This window comes from Dioscorea cayenensis, chromosome 16 (genome assembly GCF_009730915.1).
Source record: "Dioscorea cayenensis subsp. rotundata cultivar TDr96_F1 chromosome 16, TDr96_F1_v2_PseudoChromosome.rev07_lg8_w22 25.fasta, whole genome shotgun sequence".
In the NCBI taxonomy this organism is placed as follows: Eukaryota; Viridiplantae; Streptophyta; class Magnoliopsida; order Dioscoreales; family Dioscoreaceae; genus Dioscorea; species Dioscorea cayenensis.
The window spans coordinates 22154115-22172523 of NC_052486.1; the positions used below are offsets into that span (position 1 = coordinate 22154115).

Below are 18409 nucleotides of genomic sequence, written 5' to 3' on the forward strand. Positions count from 1 at the left end.
TTTGTCACAAATAAAGACTTGTATAATATACTGAAATATCAATTGTATTTCAACATTCTCCCTCAAACTCATGGTGTCAATTCTTCAAAATTGACTTCATAAGTGTGGCGAATATTAGTCTCAGAATACATTGATGATGATCCATAGATATACTGAAAATACCAATCATATTTTAATATTCCGTCATAAATTCACAGTGAATGGAAGATGAACTATGAGTTTGTCAATTTTTACAAATGCAACTATGAAAGTGGATAGACGAAATAAGACTAGAACATGCTGGAAATCACCACAGTTGTATTAAAATTCCAATCATATTTCAAGATTCCCCCTCAAGCTCATGGTGATGGAAGATGAACAAGGAGTTTGTAAATTCTTCAAACATAATCGCAAAAGTGGATGACGAAAAATAAAGGCGGACTATGCTCATGATCGACTGGTAAATATATTAAAATACCACTCATATTTCAACATTCCCCTTCAAACTCATGGCAAATGGAAGATGAACTATGATGAACCATGAACTTTGTCAATTCTTTAAAAATACTTACAGAAGTTGATGATGAAAATAAGACTCAGAACATATTCATGATGCCCAACAAATATTGATGACAAAAACAAACTAACAGAGTGATAAATTGAAATTGCCTGGAATATTAACCCTTTTTTTTATTTAAGGATGGGGAAACCTAAAAAATCATCACTTAACCTTATTTAGGATGGTTAGATGAGCTTGATAGAAGGATACCCTATCTATCTATATATATATATAAAAGATATGTTGAAGTAATTGGATACTTGCAGAATGAATATCAAATGAACCTGAGTTTCTTAATTCTTGAGACAATAACCCGACATAAGTGGATGACCAAAATAAGACTTGGAACATATTGATGATGACCGGCAAACATTAATGACAAAAAGAAACTGACAGTATTGACGATGACCGGCAAATATTAATGACGAAACAAAACTGACAACGGCAGATTGCAATTGATGAAAATTAAATCAACCCATTTTTCTAATTCAGAAAAGTTTAAAAAGCCCAATAGAAAAATGCCAGATATAAGAAAAAAGGTTATTCCGAGGAAGTTGAATATTCCCAGATGAATATAGATGAAATTGATGAGTACTGATCTCATTCCAACCCAAAGTAGCGGGAGAAAAAGTCAAAATATATTGATAATACCATGATCATAGCTCTGATATCATTTGAAGAAGAAAAAAGGAAAGGAAGATCACAGAGAATAGAGCCATGTCGAAATAGATAATGGAAATGAGGAAAAGAGAGATTACCAAATTAAGTTATTGCAATAAACCTCCACTGTAAATGTTTCACAATAAATATTTTCAACTAATAGTAACATCAAAGACAGACTCCCTTGATAATTATACCAAGACACTCGACACCAAATATAACTTATTTCATGAACTAAATATCAATCATATATCAACATTTATTATTATCAATAGAGGCAATTTTAGAGTCACTATCACTGTTAATGGATTTCTTTCTAATCAACCATTATCTAAACTAAACATGTTAGTCTGAATTACTTATCAATCTTTGAAAGATTTTTTTGTCGAAATGAACAAGGTATTTGACATTCATGGGAATGGAAATTAGCAAGAATCAAATTCCTGAAAAAGAATCAAATTCCTGAAATCTATGAAAAAAACACCCCTTAACCCCTAAATATAGAATAAAATGTAAAATAGGAGAAGCTGACCCAACAAATGAAGCTGCATATCGCACAAAAGGCACATCAACAGATGAAAGCCGAGTTTTCCATCTCACAACCTGAGCAATATCAAGCGGTGCCTTATAGCCCAAGATGATTTGCAAAGCAGATGTTATAGGATCCCGGACACCTGTAGTACTGCAACAAAAAGAAAAAAATGTTAATCAGGTTTTTACCAGTCTAACAAGGGCCAGAAAAGGCATAACAACAATAAACTACAGATAAGAATCAAAAAATCAAAGACTCATGTGCCATGATTTTATCCAGCCCAAATGGTGGTCAATATTAGCCTAAATAATGCAAGGGTCCACCTTATCACAATGGCATCAGTCGAGCCAGAAGGAATCAATCCAAGTCTAAACCAATCATTAGGAAAGGAAAGGACTGGATCTTGATCTGCATTAGCCAAAGCAATTATATTATGAATCAGGAAATTATGATAAGCTGGCAGAAATGAACAACTACCTGAAAAGAATTGAAGCTAGGCAGGTAATAACCAGTCATAAGTGATGTTGCTTTTAAGAAGACACTGTATAAACTAACCTGCATTGCATTGTTCAAGTTGGTGTTCTGTCATAAAGTGTAGATAAAAATTAAAATGTGTTAGGGCCTTGCAATCATGCATATATAATGATGAACCCAGACTTAAGTTCAAACAACATGAGATTTTCTAAGACATACTGATGTTTGAAATGCCCCCTCCATTTGATTCTGAAGTTGAGATAAGAGGTTCATGGGCATCGTTTTCATTTGAGGCCCTGTCATTAAAGCTGTTGATTCTATGCTGTTGATCTTGATCAAGACTTCCAGTATAACCAAACTCTATGGGAGCTGGTGGATAAGGTGCCTTATGCCTTGAAGACAATAAACCGTTCAGGATTTCATTGAATAGACCATCGCCACCCTGAAACCAAATGACAGCTACTCTGTCAACTGGAAATGACAAAACACAGTTGTTACATGGGAGTGGAAAGAACAAAAGGAAAACTATCTTCAGTGGCTAGATTTCCACACTAAGGATTTTAGCAAGGTGCAACATTTATTATAATGAGTGGGCATAACAGGAAATAAGCATGAAATTTTTTTATCCTCAGAAAAAGTTTGCTGCTGTGAAAGATCAATGTCAAAAGGTAGTTTCCATGTGGATCATAAAAGACAGGATGTAGTTACCAAAGAAAAACTCAAAGAATAAAACTTTTTTAGGTTGATGGGCTAATTGAAATAACTTCGATTTCGGACAATGAGAATGTCTTCTAAAAAATAAATATAAATAAATAAAAGTACAGTAAAATTTGACATAGATTGGCTACGACAGAGAATAGCCCACATCTGTCACTCAAGTAAATAGGGTATACGGAGCAATAAAGAAATTTTAATGTCAAGCAGCAACTTTTTTTCTACTCTCACGGAGGTCAAGATGGACATGGATGAAGTCGAAAGTTCTGAAATGTATTAAAAGAAATTTAAATGTGAAGCAGAAACTTTTGACACTTAACTAAGGTAAAAGAAGGAGATGGATGAAGTTGAAAGTTCAGAAAGGTGCTAAAAAAAATTTAAATGCCAAGTAGAAACTTTAACTCATGGAGATGGATGAAGTTGAAACTTCTGAGAGGTATTAGATAACAAAAGATAAAAGAGTATAGCTCACATGGTGCCATAACAAATAACCAATTGCTGAAATATCCATGAGACAAATAGTAAGCAAGAAAAGGCATCAAAAAAGCCGAAAGTCAATGGCCAAGTGGGCTTTCTAATATAACTTGAAACACTTGTGCTTCCATTCTTTACTACTCTTAAGTCTTATTTTTGCAATCATAAATTGTTTTTGCTCAATTAACAGAAGAATTTCATCAATAAAATAGACAAGAAAAATGATGAGGGACATCAGGCTAAAAAGAAGCTGAATTAAATTGGAGACAGATTACTAGCATCACACTAACAAGATTTTAAGAAACACACCTAAACTTGGTTTGCATCTCACAAAACCAGGAAATGAAGATAATTTTTCAGAAAATATTCATTGCTTTCCTTCTTTTATTAGTGCTCTTTTTATAGACTTGTAGTACATGAACTAGAAAACCAAGACTCATAAATTTTCACAAGAACCCAAGAGATGCACATGGAAACCAACAAACTTAAACACCCTAATAAATATTTAAAACGTTCTATGAAAATTTAAAGACTTTTGACTTGGACTGGAAGCTAAAAGTCACAGACATGGGTTTTGGTCTTTGATCTCTCTTTCCTTTTATGAGTCTTCAAAGGATGGTTTCATTTTGCATCCAAAAACTAGCTAAGAAATACAAATTAGATGTGCAAAAATAGAAGACACAGGGCTAGAATCATACCACAGCAACAATGCCATCAAAAGCACCAAGTACTTTGTCTGTAGAAGATGTGATGATGTCATATGCATGCCCAGCCCGCTGTGTCACATTTACCTGATTGGAATTAGAACACGATGTAAAACATCTCCCAATGAAAGTTGTAGAGAATCATAATCACAATGTTAGTGTAAAAGCTAATCCAATCTACTTACCTTCACTTCAACTTTAGCTCGAGAGAACAGAGGAGCAACAGTCTCCCAGTTTTTCCACCCCTTACCTTTTCCACATAAAGGATGAACAAAAACCTAGAAAATCCTCCAAAAATCATCAAGTGGATATCTTTATTCAAATCAAAGAAGTTTAGTTAACAAAAACAGAGAAAGTCAACTCTACCAAAAGACTCTTTGGTCTTCCTATTTCCATCTGTATAATAGAGTTCAATTGCTCTGCCCATGCTTGACATGTTTTCAAGTCAGTGTGGCCAAACATGTACTCCGAAAGAATCCAGGGACCAGGAGCATGAGATGCCCCTTGTTTGTAATAACTATGCACCACAAAACGAAACATCTGCACATGCAAAGCAACATAACATTAAATAAAATAACAACTTAACAAGAAGTCAAAAGTAACACAGAATTTTGCGGAGAAGTAAGAAAGAGGTTCAATCTCAACTAATCTGAGCAACATTTTAATTGATTAAAGGAAATGTCCAACTCTACTACAATGACAATCAGGGAAAAACATAACCTCAAGGTTTCTACCCGAAATTAACCCCCCAACGCTCGCAGTGAAGTCATGAATCAAGCCCAAGCCAATATACTCAATAGCATAAATATCAGAATATTTGATCTCTGCCTCAGTCTCGGCATTAATCTTGATTCCCAAGCAAGAACGTGAATTCAACTCCTGCATATCAATAACAGAAATAGTAAATAAAGCAAAATACCAGAATTTTCATAGTTTGAATCATTCTCTACTGAAAATTAATGTATTTTTCAATCTAAAACAGGCCAAGCATCCAATTCTGCTACAAAAGACTGGAAATGTGAACAGACATGCAGAAACCCTCACAATAATATAAAAACATACCCTTTTCTCGAAAACCTACAACCACAGGTCAACACCATAAAAAAAATGCACCGCATTGTTCTATTGTAAAAGCATGGCATCTACAAATACATAAATAACCCAATAAAAACCATAAAATTCCAGCTGTTCCTTGAGAAATAAGAACCAACAAAGATAGTCCTGGTTCTTGAAAATCAAACACAAAAGAACCATGTACCTTAAAAAAACCATAACATAACAAATCACAAGAGAACCCAACCAACACCATTTTAAAAAAAAACCCCTAGATCTTGAAAATAAAACCCAAAGAAACCAGCACCATAAAACAGCACCGCGTAATTCAGCAAACACAGCGTAACATCCATTAACATCGAAAGAACCCAATCAACACCATAAAAACCTCTCCTTTTCTATTGAATCCAGAACCAAACAAATCAAAACCTAATATTCCAAAACCAAACTCGTCATAAATCAGCACTATAATAATCCACATTAAATCATTCATAATCACAATCAAAACCCTTTCTTTTCAAGCTAAAATCAACCTAGTTCTAGATGAAAATCAAACCAACAAGCAATCAAGAAACCCCAATAATCAAAAACATAAGGTGTGCTTCAACTCTAGATCAATCTAGTTAAATGGAAACCCATGCGACCTTGTTCCGAAGAGACTTACAGCATGATCGGAATCAATAGGCTTCCAGGAAAACCCATCGGCATTGAGAGTGAGGCGGACCTCGCCCACGCGATCCAAGAAGAGGGCGGAGCTCGGTGAAGCGGATCCATTCCTCTCCATTCGGATCCAACAAGCGAGACGAAGACGAAGACCAAGACAGAGGAAAAAAAAATCCAACCATGTTCTTTATAAAACGTTTTTACATTTCACCCCCTGAAAAACAGCCAAATTACATGCCACCTCTCACTGTTCAAAGATACAACATGACCGTTGGATTAAAAAAAGTGTTGAATCGTCTGAATCCCAGCAGTACACGTGGCTTTAATATTCGTGCTGTTGATGATAATTTTTTTTTTTCACAAAAACCCTATACATTTGTTGAAAGCCTCCAATCACATATGTTGAGGTTTCTTTTTTCATGCACGGCCCCATAAATTTTCATAATTGCCTTAACTTCATCAAGCTCTTTTAGACAGCACAAGCGAGTCCGTCTAGCCCGCGCACCCTCACCCGGTGACATGGGAGACAAGTTGAAAAAAGCAACTCATAACTGGAACTCATTATTACCACTAGGTCCAACGAGATTTTGAACTCGAAACATTTGAAATTTTATACTTGTATTCTATAGTGAGGGCAATACTCTGCTGAGCTATGAAACATTTTGTTTTGTCAATCTTATCTTCTCACATCTCATTATGAAAATATAGAATTACTAAATACTTTTTTCTTCATTTAATATGTATGCGAATAATCTTTAGTTTTTGTTACATAATCTGGTTTTTTTTGTAATTAATCTTAGAAAAATTAAAGACAACTCATTAGATAGCCTAATGAAAAGTCACTTTGAATGGTGGGTGAGTGATGCAAGATTAATTTCCCCGATATACTGTATATATATGGTACAAATATTATATTGATACTATTTACCTATTGTTCACTAGGTCCCTGTGGGAAGGGCCGTATTCTTAAATAAAAAAAAAATTAGAGAAAAATAACTACGTTTCAATATAGATTTCCATGGAATTATTCTTCCAAATGAATTGGAATATTACTGAAGAACAGAGTGACATTTCACTCAAAGTTCTGCTTCAAAAACTCACAAACTGAAAAAACTCATGCATTTTTAATCTCATGATATTTATTTGCGCATTGATATTTATCTGAAAATTCACTCAAAGTTTAGTTTTACAAACTCACAAATGAGAGGAACACAACAAAATAGTGAATAACAGCAAAGTTTCAGTATTAATTTTCACTGTATCACCAACTGCACATTGATCTTCATATGAACTGAAATATTACTAAATAAATTCATACATGTTTCAATAATATGAAAAAATCAAAAGAAAAAAAAAAGAGGAACTCACAACTGAAAGGAAATCAAAATTACAGAAAAACACAGTAAAGTTTCATCATTAATTTTCACTGTATCATCAACTTCACATTGATCTTCATATGAACTGAAATATTACCAGAGAAACTCATACATGTTTCGATAATAATATGAAAAAATCAAAAGAAAAAAAAACAGAAACTCACAAATGAGAGGAACTGAACAAAATAGAGAAGATCAGCAAAGTTTCAGCATTAATTTTCACTGTATCATCAACTGCACATTGATCTTCATATGAACTGAAATATTACTAAAGAAACTCATACATGTGTCAATAATATGAAAAAATCAAAGAAAGAAAAAAACAGGAACTCACAACTGAAAGGAACTCAAAATAACAGAAAAACACAGCAAAGTTTCAACATTAATTATCATGATACTAATATCTGCACATTGATCTTTACATGAACTGAATCATTTCTGAAGAAACACACATGTTTCAATAATGTGTAAACAATCAAAAAGTAGAAAAAAAAACAGCAATTTCAAGATTCAACAAGCTTAAAATTACTGAAGAACAAACATACAGAGAACTCATACAAACTTTTGCATTACAGAATCACAAACTAAACAAAACAAACAATCAAATAAGAAGATCATGCACTGTCCATAATGTAGAGTTGAACCTTTCCAAATTCATGAAGAACTCTAAAAAATAAAATCTGGGACTTGTCAAACTTCCATGAATCTGCTCAAACTTTGCAACTAAAGACACCAACCTTCTCCATGGTGCAATGAAAAGAGTCAGAGGAAGAAACCAAATTCCCAATTCTAATATCATCTTTAAACAAACTCTCTTCTCCTATTCAATCTTCTTCCAAACATATAATTCCATTTCAATAGTGTTATCACTGAGTTTAATAGCAAAAGAAAGTAGACAAGCAGGATAAAGAGAGCAATTAAAGAAGATAAAGCATCCTTGTCAAGTGGGACCATACTGTGTTTGTGCACAAGTGGTTTTTATTTTTTATTTTTATTTTTATTTGTCAAAGGAAAAATATCTATGTATAATTAATTTGTTGTCTTTATATAAATTATTGGAGCATTGGCAAATAAGTTATTGATTTGTTTGAATAATGGCATTCCATTTTCTTATCCAATCGATTAGGTGTTTGATTTTTATGACAGAGCTAAAGACATTAATACCATTGTGCTTGAGCTGTCAATATTAAATTGTGATGCGATGGTGGATGGAATTTTGGATAAATCATTAAGTAATGGGACAGCAAATGAAATAATAAAAAATTGTTTGCCTCACATGCTCTGTTTTAACTTTTCCTAGAAAACAGTTTTCTATTTTTAAAAGATATATATATATATTGTTTTATTTAATTATTTGTTGTGATATATATATATAGCTAAACATCGATGCATGCACAAAGTGGGTGGAAGAGAGAATGCAACAGTAGAAGAAACACTACCCAAAATTTTTATACTGAGTGAAAGAACAGATGAGAGAAAGGTGTTTGTTAGTTTTAATAGCTTATGTTATAATACTATGAGGAATAAGCTTTCAAACGGTAGAGATCGGTTGTGAGACTGTGCATTTAAAGATCTGAAGATTGATGAAATTAATGTGCATCTCGATTTTTAATATTTATCCCACTTGATACTATTTACAAGCACAGTAATGAATTTGTTGAGATTATATTGACAGTTGAATGATGATCAACATCCGTAGATTTCATATCTACGGATGTTCATAGATGAATGCTCCTTTCTTTTTCTCTCTATATATATTTCGTGTAAATTTTGAAATTATATATACTTCGGTCTAAATTTTGAGATTATATGAACTTTTGAATTAGTTAACTACTAAATATAATTTAGTTGTTAATTTTCAATTTTTAGAGTTTATATATTTGCCTATATACATGATATTTTTTCTTTTTTACTTAGCAACCAGTCATCTTTTTTAAATAAAAATATATATATTGTTTTGTATATATATCATGATAATAATCAAATGATATTGATGGCTAACTATTTATATTTATACCATGAAAATTATCAAATGATATTGATGACCTGCATTGCATATGACTCTTGACATAACTCAAGAGCTAGTTTAGGACTTTGGTGGGTTTCTGCAATATTGATATTAATTAAATTTTCAAGGTATATATTTATATATGTAAGATTACAAGGGATTAAATAATTTATGCACTTTAAAATGAGAAATACTTAAAAAAATTAAACATTTAAATAAATTTATATTTTGGAAAAAAAATATTTTTCTATATAATTATTATGGTTATATCCCTAAAGATGGTTAAATGATTTAGTCATTGCAATAAATTGTTTTTTTTTTATTTTTTTGTAAGTAAAAACAAAAAGATAAGAAAAACTAAAACACCAGACACAAAATCAAACTAAAAAATAGACCATTCAAGGATTCAATTAAAATTAAAAACCCATACTTCTCAGTTTTCATAGTGGACCAGTACTACTGAACTAAAAATTTAATAATAATCTCATTTTCTAATGCATATTTAAAAAAAAACCTTCAAAGAGCATAAGTGTAATTGTAATGTTGTACAAGGGGCATATCTGCAAAACTATTTTTAAATTTTTTTGAAAAATGAAATTATTAATACAACTTTAAGAAAACCATCCATCTTTATAAACATCTCTCCATAAAACACGTAATTATTTGTTATTTATAAAAATACATACTCCTTCGTCCTTTCTTACTTGTCAAGTTTTGGAGTTCTTTTTTTATTTATCATATTAAAAATATTATATAATATTAAATATTTTTCCTAAATTTATCTTTTAATTAAATATATTTATATAATTTTCAATTAAATCATAATCAACTAAACATTAAATCATATATTTAAATAAACGTAAAAAATAATGAAATTTTTTATAAAATATAAATAATTAATTTTTCTTAATCAGTGTGAAGAGGTCAAGTTGACAGAAAAAAAAGAACCGAGTATTAAATTATCAAATATTTTAAAATTTTAAAATTAAAAACAAGGGAAACGTAATCATAGTCGTTTCCCATATAATGTCAACCCGTTTCCCATCAGTAATCAAGGGAAACGATCCCTTTCCCCTTGATGAACACCTTCGAAAACCCTAGAAACTGAAACCCTAATTCAATGGCGGCTTGATCTTATTGATCTCATATATATATATATAGATAGAGAGAGAGAGAGAGAGAGAGGGGGATGGAGGAGGCGAGAGGAGAAGGAAGAGGCGAAGGATGGTGGTGGTGGGCGGCGGCGAGCTCGGCGCAGTTGGTGGCGGGGATCACGGCGTACCGGCGAGGAAGCGGTGAAGGAGCAGTGATGCCCTTCAAGGCATTCTCCATTGCGACTCTCTTCGTTAGCGCCGGCGCTACGGCGGTCGCCGGAGCGCTTCAAGCCTCCGGCATCCATACGGTATATTTACCAAAATGCCATTTGGGTTTTTTTATTCAAATATATCTGGCTGAATTTTGTATTTACGTGTTACTCCCTGAACATTTCCATGGAACCCCTTGACATATTTTCATATTTTGAACATGGGACCTCTTTTTTTTTTTGGAAGTTTACCCATATAATATGTATAGACAATATGATTTTTAGGAACGTACCCTGAATCTAGAGACGTAACCACAGCAACCAGATCACCCATCTAATAACTACTATTTCATTACTAACCTCTGTTAACCCCACTTCTGGGGTTATATTTATAATAACAGAAACCTTTAGATGATAATCAAATGGTTTTTGTGGGACATCTCTAAATTTTTAAATCTAAAGATATTCTTAGATTACCGGTCCTCATATATATATATATATATATATTATAAACATCAATATTTGTATATATCCTACTGTTAAAAACAAAGCACATTTTTCTCATTACCGTAGCGTAACATAATAGTAAAAATGATGATGAAACATGATAATTAAAACACTTTTAAGGGAATAATATATATTTATATGTGTGTGGCCCTTTTTATTGTGTAACTCATGCTTGAGAATTGAACAGGTGGATGATATGAAAGAAGTTGGCTTGAGAATTCGGAGATGGATGATGACAGCAGCTACAAACAAACAAGACTAAAAAGGTAACTAACTGAGGCATATTTATGGAACTTTCTTGTAGATTTGAAAGGAGGAATTTAGATAACTTGGTTTTATGTCATTGAAGTCCCTGTTCTTGTTTTTGTCACCGGTTCTGAATCCTTTTTCAGATTTCTTATTTTCAATGTGTATGTACAAATATATTACTTTCAGGGGGGTAAATGAAAAACACAGCAGAAAAATGATAATATTTCAATGTGTATCCATTTACCTTGATATTCATACAGTTGAAAATTCACAACTCAAGAAAAGTTGTTCAAAATGTTGATTACAACATGAGAAATTGGAACAATTTCTTTATATTTCTCACTAACAAATATGAATAACATATATCCAATCAAAAAGATCAGCAAAACTCCCTTCAAACATTCTTGTTTTTTTTTATAAATTGGCGGCAAGTATCTTTTTATTTTTATTGCATTACAAAACTTCTCAAAGTACAAACAAAGATAGAAAACCACTAAACTATATCTTGGTTTCTTCCCTTTACACATCTCTCTCAAATAAACCCGCAAAATAATAGAAAAATCACTCACTTATAATTTTCAATTTTCATAATAATAATAATAATAATAATCCATCTGTTTTCAGGGACCAAGCAATGGGCAAAACTATCAAGTTATACTATTTGAACAACCATCATCATCATCATCATCATCATCATCATCTTGTCAGAGAACATACCTGATTTTGTCATGGCATGAATTCTCACAATAAAGTTTACACTTTACAGGGATGCCAAAGACCAACAGACAAGTTTGATGCATAACTACCTTATTCTTCTAAGCACAATGATTGAATTTAACATTCATGAAGCAGAAATGCCAATGAAGTTTCATGTTCCAAACCATTATTTATCATAGGTATAAAAGAAAAGAATATCTACATTCAAGAGTTGATCTAAAGTTAATCAGCTAACAACTATTTCTACCCACAGAGAATCCCTGTCAAAATTTACAATATACAAACCCAAAACCAAAAAAGGACATCGATTTGACATCGATTTTCTTAGTCAAATGAAAAACTTATTTATCTTACTAATTGTATAGATATCTGAATTTGAGATCAGAATCATCACCAGACGGTCTCATTTGCGTCGGTGAAGATGGCATTGTGATGTTGGATGAGGCAGAGAATAACCTCGATTGCACCATAATCAAGCGGGAATCCATCGTCCAGTGGAATTTGAGAAGATGCATTATCATTACCGTCATCGTCATCTGCAATTGTAAATTAACAGAGAGTCAGAACAATGATAATTTTTTTTAAGTGTTGCAGTAATAAGATATAAGAATTTCGGCTCCTCCAAAACTAGATCTCCTGATAACATACATAGCACAAAGTGTTTAAGAACAAAGGAATACCATATTCCATCTGAGAATGGGAAAACAATATTACATGAACCAAATATTACAAATTACACCAACAATTATAATACACTGATTACTTCGGAAAATAAAATCTCCTAGAATAATAGTATAACCAAACAAAAAAGATTATTTTCAAATAAAAATAAGACAGAATAAATGTGCATTCTCTTATTATATATCAACAAAAAAAAACAAAGATTTAAAATTTTCACATGGTTTCTCTGTTTCCAAGTATCAATATTTCTCTGTTTCTAAGTATTGTCATTTTGAAGTTAAATTGTTCAATCCTCCTTGATGTGAACCAATAAGAAATAATCCTAGACAAGGTATAGAGTGGAAAATACACAAATGGCTACAAGAAATAGAAGATTCACCTAGTTTTGCAAGAAAGGCATCAGAAGGCTAATGAAAGTAAAAAAATGTTTGAGACAATTGCTTGTATGTCCCTATAAAAGTGGGTAATTGCCAATATGCCTTCATAAAAATCATAATTTTCTTGTATACACCTATAGTTAAAAGTAAACATAAAAGTTCTATAAACAGAGATATCCACCCTTCAGCTCTATCTTTTCTTAGACAAGTTTTTAATAAATTCTTTAGTTGACTTCTCATCAAAGAGGTTTCTAAACAAAAATAACAATGTTTAGTAGGGATATAAAAGCAAAGATGGTTTTTCAAAAAGGGAATATAAGCAATTAGCCATTCTTATAGGGGGCAAAAAAGCCCAAATGTTTCAATTTCAACATTGGTGCAACTAGGGTAGTAAATTATGTTGAACTCACCCAAAAGGTCCTTCCATGCATCATTACTGGATGATAGATCTATAGTACGAGACGGCGTTTTTGATGAATAACTGAGATGACTGCGAAGAGCTGTCCCTGGATCATCTTTCTGCCACATGATTACCGGGGCTAGTTCCACAGCAAGGCTATGAGCATCCATCTATATGCAAATTGAAAGATCAAATGGCTTCAGATGATCTATAAATTAACTCGCATATTAAATATAAATCAACAGAATTAACATAAGGAAAAGAGCAAATCAGTTGTATTTGTTGAGTTAAACAAGAGGAGCAAAATCCGATAGTTCAATATTAGAGGATAGCACACACCAGCACAGCATCCAAATTTATCGGACAGTTAATGAATGTAGTGGCTTTTCTTTTCTTTTCTTCGTCTTTTTATTTTTTTGGGCAACTATTTGACGTTCGGAATGCATTCTGGTGCATCACCGGCATGAGAAGACCCATGGACAAAATATACAAAAGGCCAAAACAGAGAGCCAACAGTTTTGCAATCAAGGGTAAAATTTTCCTCTGGAGCAGCTAATTCTTAAAAAGAAAGTACTAAGATAATCAATTTTGCAGAAGTTCACAACAAAGTCAACGCTTTGAGTTGAATGTTAATCAAGATTTCATGTTTTGAACTTGACTTGAAGGATTGCAGATTCCCAGGACTAGTTTTAGGATTTTTGCAAAATAAAGAAAAAGTGGACCAATTATGAAAGAGGTTTATATGTGGGAAATATGTAAAAACAGAAGTAGTGAAAAACAAGCATAACAAGATGAATTCAGAGCAACCAAAATTAAGTTTAATAGGTTCCCTTCCGACAATGATACTACATGTCTTATGCCTTCTAATTGTTGCGCATGAACAAGACCTGCTTACAATCGATGACCAACCCAAATTATTCAAGACACAGAATACATAAAATACATACACAAACATGACATAGAAATCAGATCTGGAGGACATATAATAGAATTTAACAAGAAAAACAATTTACCTTGTTAAGAGATGATTTCTGGCTCACGCGGAGCAAAAGAGCTGTGATGAACTCAAGTGTACTGTAACTAACATTTGGAAGCTTCTTCAATATATTTCTCATCTCATTTATGCTATTCCTTGCATCTCTAATTTCATGATAGATCTCAAACGTAGTTAGTGGCTCAGGAAGGCTAGCAAGATAACCCTTCATTAATGCTGCCACATCAACTGCATTTACTCCCTCAGGTAAAGATGCATTCCAATCTGTAACAAAAAAAATAAGACTGAGAGAATTTCATTTCCTTTATGAAATTAAATTTACTTGATCATTGCAAAAATGCTACCTTGGTTGTATAGTGAAATTAACTGCCGAATAACTTTACTGTCTCCTTCCAACTTGAATATGAGTTCAGTGTGTAATCCTAACAAGACAAATGTACTCAGTAATCTAATCTCTATAAACAAGATAAATTTGTAGTTCCCTGATGTATCACATCTAACATTACCTGATCTGATGAGATAATTGGCACATTTGACCAAGACTTCTGGAATAGGCCTGGTAGAATGTTGTCTTTGTACTGTAGCTTCAATAGGTAAACCGAATACTGAGGAAGTTTAAAAAAAAGGTTGGTTAATCCCTAGTAATGCACATGTTCATTATCGTGTAATAAAAATAAACATGTTGGATAAGGTGGGAAAGTAAAACAAATATAAGAAATCAGCAGCATTTTTGAAGTTTTGTCAAGTACAGAGGATCAGGCAAATCATCAGTTTTGGACTGTGTGCGCCCTCATTTGTTCTCTACCACTTTCAATTAAATTTATCTGCACTGACATGCTTTGAAATTAAATGATAGATGAACTTGAATATCCTTATCTCTACAACATTTTTTGTAATCAACTGTAGTCTGTAGTAAGTGAATAGCACACAAATAAATGTTGCCTAAATTGATTCAAGATCTCTAATAAGAACAAATATGATTCCAGAAGTGGGAAAACTTGACTCAACAAATATGATTCCAGAAGTGGGAAAACTTGACTCACCATCACTACTTGCCACTCCCTGCGAAATCCAAAGTAAAGTAAGATACTGCAAGCCCATACTAAAACGAACAGACTAGTTTTCCATTCTTTATTAGAATCACATACCTTTTGCCATCGTTCAATGTTGTTTAGAATAACCTTACTTTTATCAGCAGTTTTCTTTGCCGCCTGATGGAAATGAAAAGATACAGTATATCTTGGTCAATGTGTTCTACAAGAAATACATACTACAGAGGAGGGAAAAGAGAAACAAGAGATTAAGAATGATGATACATAAAGAAAAATAAGTCCTAGTCTTTTCTACATCTTGACTTGAAAAACAAGAAATAATATTGAGCAATAAGGATAACAAATATGATTTTCACATGAGGTGATCTCCAATGAAATAATTGTTTAGATGTATAGTATATAGAAATAGTCCACACCAACGGAACGTCACAAGGACAAACATTTAAACTTCTTTGCATTAAATTCTTAGTAAAAACTAGGAACTTAAAGGAAAATTCATAGAACTCCAGCTTGTTATAGGCAGGTATAATCCTAGGAAAAGAATTCTTATTTACAAATTAATGGTTTCCACTGTAAAACAAAACTTCTCCAACTTAGTTATTGTATGCAAATGGCATGTCAGAAAACATAGAAAAGTTGTGCACTAAACCAGGCATAGAATCTATGTTTACATCATTGAATAACAATGTGTTAGTGAATTAAAATTTTATTCATCTTCGGAGGATTTTTTCAGTTCAAACCTCATCTGGCAATACCAATGTCCAAAGCGAGATTTGTTTTCTTTCTCTAAGGGTGTTGTTTAATGCAGAATTAACAGGACAGGTATAGGCAGCTAGGAAAATGGATACTCAATCAGCACATAGCCAAAGTAAAATTGCAACTCATAAATAACACTTAAATGACAAAAACTACTTGAGAGAAATCAAATAACTGATGATATTGCCAAAACAGGGGTATTACCTCCTCAACTTTCATCTTCCCCACAACCACCTTCTCTTTTGTCTCCGAAATACCCTTCCTAAAAAACAAGCCAGTGGTAGCAGCAGCGGAGAGCAGCCGTTCTTGCATAGTGTCTCTTGGAGGTGGTGGTGAACGCTGCTCTCTGGCTTCCCGAAATAAGGCCCAACGACTCTTCACCATAGAACCAACCTTCTCCGCAGCATCTACAACATTCTCACCAGCATCCTTGGCCACATCCCCAACAAAGGACCCAGCTGACTGCCCAGCTTGTTTCAGCTTCACTCCTACTCCAAAAAAGTTTTTGTCTAGCAAGATGAAAAGATTAATCTAAATAAGAAAACTCTAAACATTTTGCATGAATTACCTGATGACGAGAAAAAACCATTGGCCTTCTCACGCCACTGAGGTGAGACGGCGGAAGGCATCTGAGTTGAGGGTGATTACTGATTTCTACGTAGAAAGAACCCAAAAACTGAAAGGATTGAATAGCTATAGAAATCAAGTCAATCATGCTTATGAATTCAAAGTTCACATCTTTTTAGAATTCAGTAAACGATAAACCCTAGAACCATTGCATAAATATAGAATTGAAAGCATTTGATCGACCAACAACTCACATTAAAAACAAACATAGCGCAAAATTCAAATTTCGGAAAGTTTACTTCCAATCTAATTCAATGGCCAATAAGAGGTAATGATCATCCAATCAAACAAGCATAAAATTCGATCATAGAGAACTAAAAGTAAACATAAACCATGATATCAAAGAATCAATCATAAGCGACCTAAAAAGAACTTAAAATCAACCAAAAAAACAACATTGATTCAGTTTTCAATAAGAAAATCAATGAAAACCATCAATTTGATTCAAATCATCGCAACACGAACTTAAAAAACATCCAAGATTGACTTTTTGCAGAGAAAACAAATCAAAAACAACTGAAACTCTAGATTATAAATCCTTAAAAAACCAAAATAAAAAGAATCAAGATCACCTTCGAGTTCTTTACTTTGATTCAACGCTCGATGAGAGCGAAACAATGGAAAAACGAAGCTCTCGTTGCGTCGCAACCAGAGAGTTCGAAGAAGAAGAAGTTTCCAGCGAATAATATAACGCCACCTGGCAAATGAAAACTTAAATATGTTGGATTTTTATCGAAATAACCTTAACTTATATTTATTTTACAGATTCCCCTCCTTTACTTTTAAATTAACTTTTTTTGTTGCTCTTTAAAAGCAAAAAAAAACTTTATTTAGTAGTCTTTGTTTAACTTTTTTTATATAATTAAATATATTTAATATTTTAAAATTCACAGATGAGAAGAAATCAATTTTTTAAAAGTTGTTTATAAGTATTGGACAAATTATTAATTTACTTTATTAGACTTACTTGGTTAAATGTAATGGTTTTTAAAAATATTACATATTTACTTAAATTATACGTGTTTTGGGATTATTCTACAAAATATCTAGCGTTGAGTGGAAAAAGCAGTAAAAAAATTTTTCCCGTTTTCGACTTTTTTTATTTTTATTTTAAAAATTATGAAAAGCTGGAGAAACTCTCCTGTTTTCATAATTTTTAAAAATTTTTATTAAAAAGCACATATACTCTTTTTGTCCTTGATTGATGTTTTTTTGGAAAAAAACTGAAAAAGCCAGACAAAAAAACAGAGAATCAAAAAATTTAAAAGATAAGTTCCTCAAGTCATCACTCCTTGACTTTTTCACCCATGCTTTTTATTAAAAAAACAAAAAAATAAAAAAACACTAACCCCTGTTTGGTTCGGAGGGGAGGGAGGAGGGTGAGGGAGTGAGGGGAGAGGAGTATGGAGGGTTTGAGAAAAATATTGTGTTTGGTTCAGTGGAAGGGTGTGGAGGAGTAGTTTATTTTTTGTTTAGTTGAAAAGAGGAGTGGGAGGAGAGAGAAAGAGTGTAATGTGTATTTGATTATTTTGCCCTTGTACTGATAAAAT

At 32.6% G+C, this 18409-nt stretch overlaps 3 protein-coding genes across 5 annotated transcripts; 1 reads left to right on the forward strand and 2 right to left on the reverse strand.

Moving 5' to 3' along the window:
• Positions 1-544: 544 nt before the first annotated feature.
• On the reverse strand, positions 545-5956 carry LOC120278774 (ceramide kinase-like). The gene is made up of 9 exons (XM_039285505.1): positions 5814-5956; positions 4817-4975; positions 4463-4636; positions 4282-4374; positions 4091-4183; positions 2424-2646; positions 2286-2312; positions 2054-2138; positions 545-1880 (listed from the first exon to the last, which is right to left on the reverse strand). The coding sequence occupies exons 1-9, from the start codon at positions 5931-5933 to the stop codon at positions 1634-1636; spliced, it is 1221 nt and encodes a 406-aa protein (XP_039141439.1). The 5' UTR covers positions 5934-5956; the 3' UTR covers positions 545-1633.
• Positions 5957-10224: 4268 nt separating this feature from the next.
• LOC120279494 lies at positions 10225-11517 on the forward strand. The gene is made up of 2 exons (XM_039286425.1): positions 10225-10598; positions 11194-11517. Exons 1-2 carry the CDS (start codon positions 10386-10388, stop codon positions 11266-11268), a joined length of 288 nt encoding a protein of 95 aa, XP_039142359.1. The 5' UTR covers positions 10225-10385; the 3' UTR covers positions 11269-11517.
• A 615-nt stretch (positions 11518-12132) lies between these two features.
• Positions 12133-17524, reverse strand: LOC120279417 (uncharacterized Rho GTPase-activating protein At5g61530). Of its 3 annotated transcripts, none has more exons than XM_039286351.1 (10): positions 17432-17524; positions 16801-16886; positions 16437-16720; positions 15573-15635; positions 15468-15486; positions 14931-15029; positions 14769-14846; positions 14444-14688; positions 13441-13600; positions 12133-12508 (listed from the first exon to the last, which is right to left on the reverse strand). In XM_039286351.1, the coding sequence occupies exons 2-10, from the start codon at positions 16859-16861 to the stop codon at positions 12363-12365; spliced, it is 1155 nt and encodes a 384-aa protein (XP_039142285.1). In that variant the 5' UTR covers positions 16862-16886; positions 17432-17524; the 3' UTR covers positions 12133-12362. The 3 variants fall into 3 exon arrangements, with proteins under 3 accessions (XP_039142285.1, XP_039142283.1, XP_039142284.1); XM_039286349.1 differs by having other exon boundaries at positions 16801-16908; XM_039286350.1 differs by having other exon boundaries at positions 16801-16925.
• Positions 17525-18409: the final 885 nt, after the last annotated feature.